We start from the raw sequence: 11,829 nt of genomic DNA, 5'->3' as shown, positions 1-11,829 counted from the left end.
CAGTAATTAAAAAGGAAGGCATAGATTCAACCCCCCTTCTCTAAGCCTACCACAACTTTCATAAATATATATAGATGATTAGATGTTATTCTCTATAGTAATATAAATATAGTTTTAAGATAGATGCTTTTTTTCTATGTTATTACAATGAATAATAACATGATAATTTTATATGAAATTTAAAATTTTATATGTCATTCATTTGTTATAACACTATTTTGTCCTCTCTTAAAATATATTATAATAGATAGATCATATATAACAATGTGTGGGAGGATAAGTTTTTTTTTTTTTTTTAACGGTATTTTTCAACCTGACAGGTCAAGAATTAATCTGTTGTGGATTGAAGCTTTATTTAAGATTTATCGTGACCAATAAATTAAATTACTACATGGATTCGAACCCCAATACTTTTTTTTTTTAATAAAAATCTCTAACATTTATTTAAGAATACTAATAAGTTTAAGGCTTTAAGCATCAGAACAATCCAACTTGATTGAATAAGCTTTCTCTATTTACATATTATGGCTGTTTCCACTTTCCACACGTGGCTTTCAATAGTATGCAAAATTCGACCATCCGAAATTCAATTCAATCTGAATTTAAAGTATATTTTGTTGAGTATTCAGTGTCATTTTTTAGTTAAATTTAAATTATGTTTCAAACGACTCAACCCAATCTAAAATCATATTATATAATTAAAATATATATTATAATAAAATTAATAATAAATCTTATATTTTTTATATTATATAATGTTATTTTATTTTTAAAATAATTTATTTTTTATGTAAATAATGTATATTATATTTCTTAAATTTAACTTGTAAAAATCATATTTTATTAATTTATTTATAAAATTATATATATTAATTATATATTAAGACGATCTAGTTTAATTAACTCGATCTATTTCGAATTAATTTAGTATTGAATTCGGATTTTTATAATAAATATGATATAATTTTAAAATCGAAAACATATCTAGCAAAATTCAGTTCAACCCGGCCACACCCCTAGCTTAATTCATTGGCAACAAGCATTAATAATGTATAAAATTACTTACTTAGTTACACCATAAAACAAACTAACATAGTATATATATAATGACTTGCCTATTTAGTTTTAGACTTGTTTTGTGACCTATTTTGTTTGATTTTTTTTTCAGTCATAAAAAAAAACTAACATAATATGTAAATTTAGTTTGTATGTTTCATACATTTATATTCACATGTCTGCATTTTATAACATATTTAAATATTTATTATAGAATATTATATTTTTATTGAACTTTTTTAATTTTAATATGGAGAGAAGGTTGGTGTATAGCAGAGTTATGAAGGTATATGGTGTTTCATCAGGGTATGAGGACTGCGCAAGACAATTCGGACCGTCCGATTGGAGGTACTAAAAATCCTGGATCCGATTTGTGTACTGGCAGAAAATCCTGAGTTCGATTTCAGTATCCATGAAATTCTACAATGAAAATCCTGGGTCCGATTTCAGAAAATTGTGGGTCCGATTTGTGTCCCTCTCTCTCCAATGAAATTGGACGGTCCAATTTCTTCTCACTAAAACAAAAAATTGAACGCGGTCACAACCGTGTATACCTCCCCAATACTCCATAACTCACCATAACTCACATGTTAACCTCATATTAAAAAAAATTAGCCTATTTTTATTATCTCGATTTTTAGTAATTATAAATATTCTTATATATCGTATACAATTTTAATACATTCAAATTCTTTCTATATTTTTATCTCTTACCTTTCTAATACATTATATGCATGAATGAATGAATAAATTCGAATGGTAGATGTTTAAAGACAAGAAGAGTCGATTAATTTCGAGAGTTACTTCTGCTTCCATTCCATGCCATGCCATCTTTTTTTTCCTCCTAATTTTACTTTTTTTTTTTGGGTCTTTCTCACTTTTTTTTAATTTCTTTTATGAATATATAAAACTGTATGATAGTATATTATTTAGCTGCTTATAAATTCAACAGTTATTTTTCTTATAATTATCATCGTCTGAGAGTGGTAAATGGGAAAGAATGAGAGAGGTGAAGTACCGAGTTAATAGTTTTTATTAGGATTTTGATTGTATAGTTGGTTAAAGGATTGAGATAGAAAAAAATGATAAAAATGGTATTCTATAAAATTTTTAACAGAGTCAATTTTAAATTAAACAATTTCATAAAAACAACGTTAATTTAATTTTTTTTAGTTAATTTTGTCAATAGTCAAGTTTTTTATAAATAACTATTTACTCTAAAAAAACATTAAATTTAGTATTAGTTTACATATATTTTAATTAATCTTTAAATAATATATTATTTATTAGAGAATTCTCCATAAACGCAAGTGAAGAATATAAATAAATACGCAGACAAATAAATAATATTTAACTAAAATAATTAAATATATCTCACCATTATATATCAAACTTGTATGCTAATATAAAAAGGAGGCAAACATGCCTTGATCCAAAAGCATAAATAAAAGAGAAAATTCCAAAACAGCTCCTTATAATTATTTTAAAAGACAACAAGGTTCTTGACAAAAAAAAAACTCAATCCAGTCCCTGACAATTATTTCAAAAGGACAATGAGGTCCTTGTGCCAAAAAAAAGTCAATGTTATTTTTTTTTTGTATAGAAACTAATCTGTTCCAAAAAAAATCAGGGTCGAACGAGGTATTCACTCTAAATAAAAAGTTCAGAAAAAAAAAAAAAGAAAAGAAAATGATTAAACTAGGGTAATATCCAAATAGGTGGACAAAAAAGACTAACATCTGATAATACTCTTTCACAACTACCATCTTCTAAATTAAAAATGCCAATGTCATGACCCCGAACATAATCTGTTGGGCCTATTCCATCCATATTATCAGTAAAATAGATGGTATTTCCTTTGCAATTGCTTGCCAATATCTGAACTGAAGAATTGAGTCCAACAAGTAATGCGTAATTCCCTAAATTATATATTCTTGACCATACTTTTTCATTCAATTTATAAACCTCGAATTTGATAGTCTCTAAATTGGGCCGAGAGTCTGTTGGCATCAGAGAAAGAACATATCTTACGAGCATCAATAAACTTCCATCATCATCACAACCAACCAAATAGCTATATTGGGAAATAGAGCAGTCAAGTTCTTCAGGAGGTGTCCCTTCATAAACTCCGACCACTGCAAAATTTTTCTTTATATCAAATTCATATAGTACGAAGTCAAAGCCCATTGCATATATCTTCTCTTGGAAAAATATGACATCCATAATTTCCTCATGATCTGTTGGAAACTCGATCCATCTCGGACTATTGGGCTTAAAATAAAAGGCCAATTTTTTACTATTTCCATATATGGCCATGGCCTTAAAATCATCATTGTTAGGTGCTGAATTCGTAATAACCTTCGAAACATTGACCGTACGCATGTAAACCGTATCTAGAGTGCCAACATACTCCTCAAAATCATAAGTGCATTTGTCGCCATGAATATCAATTACATTGGGAAAAGTTGAAATCGGAGGAAGATCGAAGCAAACCTTTGTAAATGGATTTATCATTCGGATGGTGCCTTCATCTATTGATACGGTTATTATCCATCCATGACAAGATCCACGAATGATGTTGTTTTGCAGCTCTGGCATTGTAAGATGGTAAATCTCCTTCTCTTCAAGAATACGAGTTTGTTTCTGACTTAATTTTGAGAGGGTGCCTTCAAATATCGTAGGATTTTGGGAAGATTTTTTAGCTTTAGGTAATAGCAGACATGGAACTTTGTTGCCTCTGGGGATCTGTGGAAGATTGAAGTTCCATTGCTTGCAAACCAATCCAAATCGAGGGTATTCATCGTATGAATAGAACCGCTTTATAATTTCCTTCAACATATCTTCATGTAGGTTTGCCCACTGATCAACTCCGCCCATATCTGAATCGCTAGCCTCCAAATCAGAGACTAGTAAAGAGGGGGCTATTTTTTTAGTAGGTAATTTAGTGTGTTATCCTCCTTATATAGGCTTGTTTAGGTAAACTGTTAAAAAAAGATCTATATCTTTTTTCTAAAAAATAAAAGTAATTTTAGGTTTAAATATTTCATGCAAATTTTTTTTTTATTTATTAATTATCTTTTTATTTATTTATTATATAAAAAATATAAATTATAATTTTTTAAAAAAGACTTTTTTTATTTTTTATTATTTTTATTTTTATTATTAAAAATTTATTAAATACACTAATTTTTTTAAAAAAAATTTATCAAAATAAAATAATAGCACCAAAACAAGCATTATATCGTTCTAGAATCCCACAGAAATTTGGATTTGAGATGTCGTTACAATCGCTTTTTGTTTTTAAAATAAATTCAAATTTCTAAGTTCAATATTATAAAAATATATTAATGTTTTGAATTTTAAATTCAAATTTACAAGTACAAATGATATAAATAAAACAAACTAAGTCTAATATTACGCAATTTTCCTAAATTAAATGAGATTTGGTTACATTTTTTAATATTCTATCATTGTTAAGCTTTCATAATTTAATAATAATAATAATAATAATAATAATAATAATAATAATAATATTATGTATTTGTAATTTTTTTTTTACTTTGATGTCTCTGTATATATACCAAGGACATCTAAATTTGAGATATTGAATTTGTTTGGACGCTGTTTTCGAAAAAAATAAATAAATAATGTTTTAAAAAAAATATTTTATAAAAATAAAAGTAATTTTATGTTTAGATATATCATTTAAAAAAATCTTTTTATCTATCTATTTAATATGTTTGGCTAAAATAGGATAAAAATATTTTTTATTCATTTATTATATAAAAAATATTTTTTTAAGAAAAAAAGATATAAACGGTAGCTTTTTAAAAAAGATTTTTTAAATTTTTTAATATTTTTACTTTTATTATTAAAAATTTGTTAAATACATTAAAAAATATAAAAAAATTATTAAAAAAAATCTTTTGTTATCGATTTAATAACATTTAAACGTGCACATTATATAAAATACATGTTTTATTATTATTGTTGTTGCACAATGTGTCTTTTCCTTATCTTTTTTTAACTCATTAATGAGAAATATATTTTCATTAATGCAATCAAACGCCATTTCTTGAATTGATTTTTTTTTCTAATTGGTGCATGCGAGCGCGCTCTCTTAAATATTTTTATATTTTACCTTTTACATAATTACTTGATATATTTTAGTAAATAATTAATTTGTCACGACCCAAAATGAACCATGACCGGCGCTCAGGGAAACAGTTTCCTAGCAAGCCTATCAAACTCAAATATAAATCAAATAAGAAAGCTACAAATATTTTAAAGAAATTTACAGTTTCTAAAACGAATAATTTCATATTTTTAATAAAAGGTAAAACAATTAGATATGGATGGATCCTGTCTGTGATATATGGAGCATATGACGTCTAAGAATTCAACAAAAATGAAGTACCAATTGCAGATCATTACTCTTGAATAGAAGGCTCACACATTCAAGTATTTGTTCCTGAAAATTATTTTTAGAAAAACGGAATGAGTTTTGCAACCCAGTGACCAGACAATACATCTATAATCGACATGAGACCATATATAAACATTATATAAAAAAATAATTTTAATTAGAAAATAATAATTCATAATAATAAGTGAATCAATAAGGGAGTTTCTCATACAGAAATCAAATCAAAAGTCCACACTTAGGCAGCTCCACCTCTATGGGTAGCCCTTTCCTCTAGTGTGTCCGTACGGAATAACAGATCTAACGTGTGGCCTACACGTTAGGCTAGCAACGCCCCTGCTAGCTGAGGTCTGAGCCAGATGCATCTAGGTTAACGTCATAACCGCCGTTAACTACGATTTTCTAATACGAGCCTCCCAAACCAATTCAAAACATATAATTTCAAATACAACCAATTTTCGATCTTTCAAATATATACAGTATCAAATCAAACCAAATAATACTCTCTTATCAAAAGTCCTTTTCAATCATATGAAATGTCAAATATACTTTACACATTCATAGTATATGAGTGAGTATTCACAATACTTTAATGTTTCAAAAACACATATTCAATAAAATCGAATATTCTAAAATACTACAAAACTTCATCAAATATGTATATAGTCTCATGTGCAGATTAAAAATTCGAATTTCACAAAAATAATATTTAGTTCTAATAAATCAATTATTAAAATCAATTCAAATCCTTTGTTAATAACTTGTAAGTATAGTCATAAATTCAAGCAGTATATATCAAAATAATTATAGATGTAAAGCCAAATAATTATAAATGTAAAGTCTACTCACAACTTGGTCCCAGGGGGCCGAAAAAACTGAAACCGGAGTGGCAAATTAAAAGGGTGAAGATGGTTGGAATAGAATGGATCGAAAGGACGTAGAATCTAGACCGAGGCAGTAGCAACAACTCCAACTAATCCCGCAGCAACAACTTTGTAATAGTCACAGCTATAGCGGCTAAAATAGAATGGAAACAAGGTAGCATAAATGGAATAGTAGCAGAGCAAAAGTGGAAACGATGCAAGTTTAAGGAAAAGACCTAAACCAAAACAAAGGCACTATTCGGCGGCGTTTTTCCAGAAACCACAACGGTGATGGCAACCTTAGCTCCGATAAGATGCTTAAACCGGAAGCATAGGACCAGCAACGGCGCCAGCAAGGAATGGCTCTGACGGCGGCCGCAGCTCGAATGTGACCTCCTTCCCCAGCAACGGCAGCAGCAGCGGCAACACACCACCGTTACCCCTCTTCCCGGCGACGAGTTCTGTTATATTCTCCTTCCCCTTTCGCGAAGTCTCTCCCTTCTCTCTCCTCGTGCTTTCCTCAGTGACGGCGACTTGGCATGGCGGCTGTTGAGGCTCAGCGGCGATGGAGACAAGGCGCGGCAGCTGTAGCAGTTTGACGGTAGCGAAGCAGAACGGCGGCAGTCCTTCTTCCTCGTCTCTTCTCTCGCGCTCGTCCCCTCTCTCAGAGGCATCTCACTCAGTTCTGGCCTCTGATGGCGATGCGACAGCGGCGAGCTGGACGTGGCTGGCGGCGACGCGACGGGACACGAAGGGCGAGCTCCAGGCCAGCGATGACGAGGCACGGCTCTCTCTCTCCTCGCATGGTGGCTCGGCGTGGACAGCTCTCTCCTTCCTCCTCCCTTCTCTTCTCACGGTCTCCCTTCTTCTCTCTTTCCCTTTTCTTTCTTTCTTTCTTTTTCCTTCAAGTCTGTGTGTGTGCTGTGAGGAAGAGGGTGTGAGGGGAGTGAGTGTGTGTGCGGTAGTGAGAGGTGAGTGTGTTAAAAGAGGGTTAGGGTTTGGTTTGAAAAAAAAGAGGAACAAGGGGTATTGTAGGGATTTTACATAATTATTAAATACTGATATAATAATTGGCGTTTTTACTCTAAAATAATTACTTTATAGTTTTTATATTTACTCTATTGTTAATAAAAAATAGGACAAATCACATAAACAAATTAAATGGGTTTTAACTTTACATAAATGTCCTAAATATAAAGAGTTAACACGAATGTCCTAAAACTATATAAATTGAAGCAATATAATTCAATTTATACTAATATCATATAAATCGAATTCATATGATTTGAATTAATTAGTGTAACAACAAATAAATGTAAATCAAATTCAGCAGTTGATAAACTATTGTAAATTGAATCTAATCAATTCGATTTACTTGTATAGGCATATAGTTTGATTAAATCGAATTTATTTAATTTAATTTATTAAGAAGTATGTGCTATATAAATAGAATCAAAACGTAAAGTGTTTAAGGGTCCGTTTGGGAAACTCTAGAAGTAGTTTTTTTTAACTTTTGACTTATAAAAAGTAGTAGTATTAATGTCAGGTGCAATTTTCAAAACCAAATTGTAACTTTCTAAGAAGCTATTTTGGTGCTTATAGAGAAGTTAAAGAAAATGACTTCTCTCATAATACTTCTACTTTTCATTACATTTCTTTAAAAGAAGCACTTTTAGAGTTAAAAATCCAAACACAAAATAACTTATTTATAAGTTACTTTTAACAGAGTCATTTATTGTTTAAGTTATTTTATAAAAAAAAACTTAATTAAGTTAGTTACCCAAACTGGGTCTTAATGGAGTAGAAATTATTATAATGGCGAGTGAAAATAGTTTTTTTTTTTTTTTAAATAAAGATGTATTTGGAGTTGTTATGGATATGATGGTGTTCACTCAGACTGAGGTGTATATATGTGCTTCTAATGGACATTGTTAATTAATAAAAATAAGATGTGCTAAAATTTTTCATGCGAATATGTATTAAGACTAGAACTTAGAGAGATTCCACATTTTTATTATGCATGAATAATATAGCATCTGGTGAATGACATTGATAATTGATAATGACCCTTAGAGCCAAATGGTTGAATCACATCCACATCTTCAAAAGTAGCTAAATAAATACAATTTACTCTCTAAATATAACCAAATTAAAAAATGGACTAAATAAATTGTTCTTAATATCAAAGCATCTAGTTTAGTTTTTCTGCAATTTCTAAGTCACAACTTTATATTAAGAAAAAATTTAAGCCTTGGCTTCATCATAGATACTCATGAGCCTTTCCATAATACCTGTTAATCACATGACACTGCCACAATACAAAGAATTAATTAGAACTTATCATTTTGATACATAAATTAAGCTGTTATCATTAATATCTAAAACTAACCTTCTTTGATACAGGAGGAGAATCAGGACTTTGAACAGGATAGAATTTGTAAACTCTCATATTTTTAAATGCAACTTTAGTTTCTTCACTCATTTCTTCAATGACTTTTCTTCTAGCTTCCCTTGCCTTAAAATCAGTGACAAAAATCAAGAAACAAAAAGAAAAAGAAAAACAGATGTGTATGTATATTCAGAACCAAAGAAAATTCATTATACCTCTTTATTAGCTTTCTTTTCTTCGCGTACTTTTTCCTTCACAAAATCCTACGACGAAAAAGAAAGAGAATCAGCCATTGAAATCAAGTTGAAAAAGTTAGTTGAAAAACTTGCATGCATGTATTCCTACCTTGAACTCATGTTTTCGATCTGCTGATAATTCCTCATCTTTTATGAGCTCATCACTGAACTCCTGTGTGGAATATTATTATAAAGCAAGAAATGTCAATGCTTTTCTAGTTTCTACTTAGAAATTTATCTTCTACTTAGAAAGTTTAACCGGACAAAATCATAAACATTAGAAAGTTAATCCGCCTTTACCTCAAGATCATTGAACTTCCAATCAAATGAACAAAAGACCTGCAAAATAAACAAATGTATCTAAACATGTCATGCAAAAATGGGGATCTCAAGCAACACACAAACACTGTTAAAAGTTTAAACTAACAATTTCTATAATAACAAGATTTAATTACTCTGTTAGTCCTTATAGTTTTACTGAATTTTCAATTAAGTCTCTATACTTTTTTTTCTTTTCAATTGAGTCCCCATATCATATCAGATTTTGTAATTAAATCTGATATGGTCTAAGGGCCCAAATAAAAAAAATATAGGAACATAATTGAAAATTTAATGAAACTATAGGGACCAGCAGAATAATTAAACCTAATAATAATTACCGGCTTTGGCTCTGTTGGAAATAGTATTTGAACCTCAGTACTTTGTTCAAGTTCATCTTCCTTTAATGGATGGTAGAAATCTTCAAAAAGAATGACAGTTAAAAGGAAACAAATTAATCAAATATTCTTTGTTCTATCTGATAGGAAATATCCAACATAGTGTGATCAATAATTAAGAAGTTAAGCCTCAAACTAATTACTACTCACATGGCAAGCAATACTCATACTTGATCCAACTTTAAATGTTTCAAAGCAGCCCTGCATCACATTGAGTATATCACACATAAAATCAAAACTTCTCTAATCAATAAAATATTATCATTTTGCAACCTGAATTCTGAAACAAGCTACTGATACTATACTAAGGTATTTGAATCAAAGATGGTGGCATACCTCCTTTGGGTGCAACTCAAGATAAATATTTGATACTTCAATCTGTCAATGTTGAAGAAGACAAATTCAGGAATAACCAAAAATTTCACAACAAAATCGAATAAAACAATTCCGAGGGTAGACGAATTAAAATGTGTACCGATCCTCTGAGGAGATGTATGGAATCCAATCCATTTTCATTTGTTTCATGGGAATAATCTCTTCAGTCTCTCTCTGAACAGAGGTAATCCCAATTTTATCAGATGGAGGAAAAGGTGACAATACATGTTTTTTCATAAGAAAATTGTAGCATTTTTAATAATATAGTGAAAACTTCAAGTTTTCTATTATCAAAATCAATATAGTTACAACTTACAAATTCAAGTTTCTTATGACCAACAATAGGTGAATAGAAGTCAAAAACCATATCCCAAAGGATAGACTCACAAGTCACTAATCAAACTATATACACAAATTGATATTGATTATATAGTTACATGGAACGCAATATATTCTGGTATGAAAATAGGTATGTGGTACACCACATGAAAAATATTTTATGTGGAGAGTATACTTATAGCGTTTCAGTTCATAGATAAATTGTAAATTGGTACGCGATACGTCACCTAATTGGTGAAATCATGTAACTATTGATACCTTGAAGCAATGATCAACTTAGCTAGAAGATTTTAATGTAGAGAAAGCGCGGCTTGAATTTAAAACTTACAGCAACAATAATAGGTACCAAGATAACTTTTTCTACATCTTTAAAGCAGACTTGTTGAGCTGCAAAACATGCACAAAAATAGTGACATTGCTAAGTGTTAACCTACATAAATATCTTCAATAGGGACACAAAGCGACGAAACAAACAACGACTATGCTACGTGTACACTAAAATTAGTCACCAAATCAATCACCAGTATAAAATACATATTGGAATACAAATTTAAACCACACATGTATTTATACACAAATACATTGGTGACTGATTTTAGTGGCTAATTTTAGTGTACGACGTTTTTGAACAAACAAATACTTACGCTCAGTACAACCAAAGAGGTAAACCTTTTTCCCATGCAAAACACCACCCTCTTCAAATGCATTCTGAAAAAGCAATTTAATAAGTTAAATTCTAAAGACCAAATACAGAACTACAAGATCAAAGGGGACTTTGTATTTGGTAGCCATACTCACTTCAAGATTAGAGAAATTCCACTTGTACTGATATACAGAATCCAATTGATCCCACTGGCATTATAATGTGATCGATGAGGTAAGCAAAAAAAAAAAAAAAAAGAAAAAGAAAAAAATACTAAAAAAAAAAAGAACAATCCGATAAACAAACCTCTGTTTCAAAAGGAATACTTCTCTCCACAAATCTTGCTAGAGAATACACATCAACAAATGTTTATTTATCAGTAAATGCATACATGTATATACATATATTAATGGATAAATTGATCACTATATATTTGTGTATAAATATATATGTAGCTTATATATTCAAATAAAAAAGCTTTCAAACCTTCATCATAACTTGATTGTGTAATTTAATCGAATAAATTTATTTAATTTTAAGTTTTGTTAAATCTAAATGAAATTGGACCAAATTTAGTCCAAGTTAACCAAATCTAAGCTGAACCAAGCTATGAACACTCTTATAATGTGTTGTTGGAACTAAAAGCATAACAAGTTAACAATAAATCAAAAGAAAATGCTAAGAAGAAACAGAAATGAAAGTGCTTAGAGAAATCATTATAGTTTTGTTTAGTGAACTATATCTTAAAAAAAAAAAACATCAACCTTGTTGAAAATCATCATGGAGATC

The 11,829-nt window shown here is 29.7% G+C and overlaps 1 protein-coding gene and 1 pseudogene across 1 annotated transcript; both read right to left on the bottom strand.

Annotated features, from left to right (window-relative positions):
* Window positions 1–2,754: 2,754 nt before the first annotated feature.
* On the bottom strand, window positions 2,755–3,933 carry LOC107641573 (putative F-box protein At5g60060). The gene has a single exon (XM_088487532.1). It carries the CDS (start codon window positions 3,931–3,933, stop codon window positions 2,755–2,757), a length of 1,179 nt encoding a protein of 392 aa, XP_088343658.1.
* A 4,669-nt stretch (window positions 3,934–8,602) lies between these two features.
* LOC107641572 (protein HEAT INTOLERANT 4-like) lies at window positions 8,603–11,532 on the bottom strand (annotated as a pseudogene).
* Window positions 11,533–11,829: the final 297 nt, after the last annotated feature.

This window comes from Arachis ipaensis, chromosome B5 (assembly GCF_059453495.1).
Source record: "Arachis ipaensis isolate K30076 ecotype BB chromosome B5, ASM5945349v1, whole genome shotgun sequence".
Lineage (NCBI taxonomy): Eukaryota > Viridiplantae > Streptophyta > Magnoliopsida > Fabales > Fabaceae > Arachis > Arachis ipaensis.
Note: the sequence above shows the minus strand (reverse complement) of the source record. Positions and strands in the feature narration are given on the sequence as shown.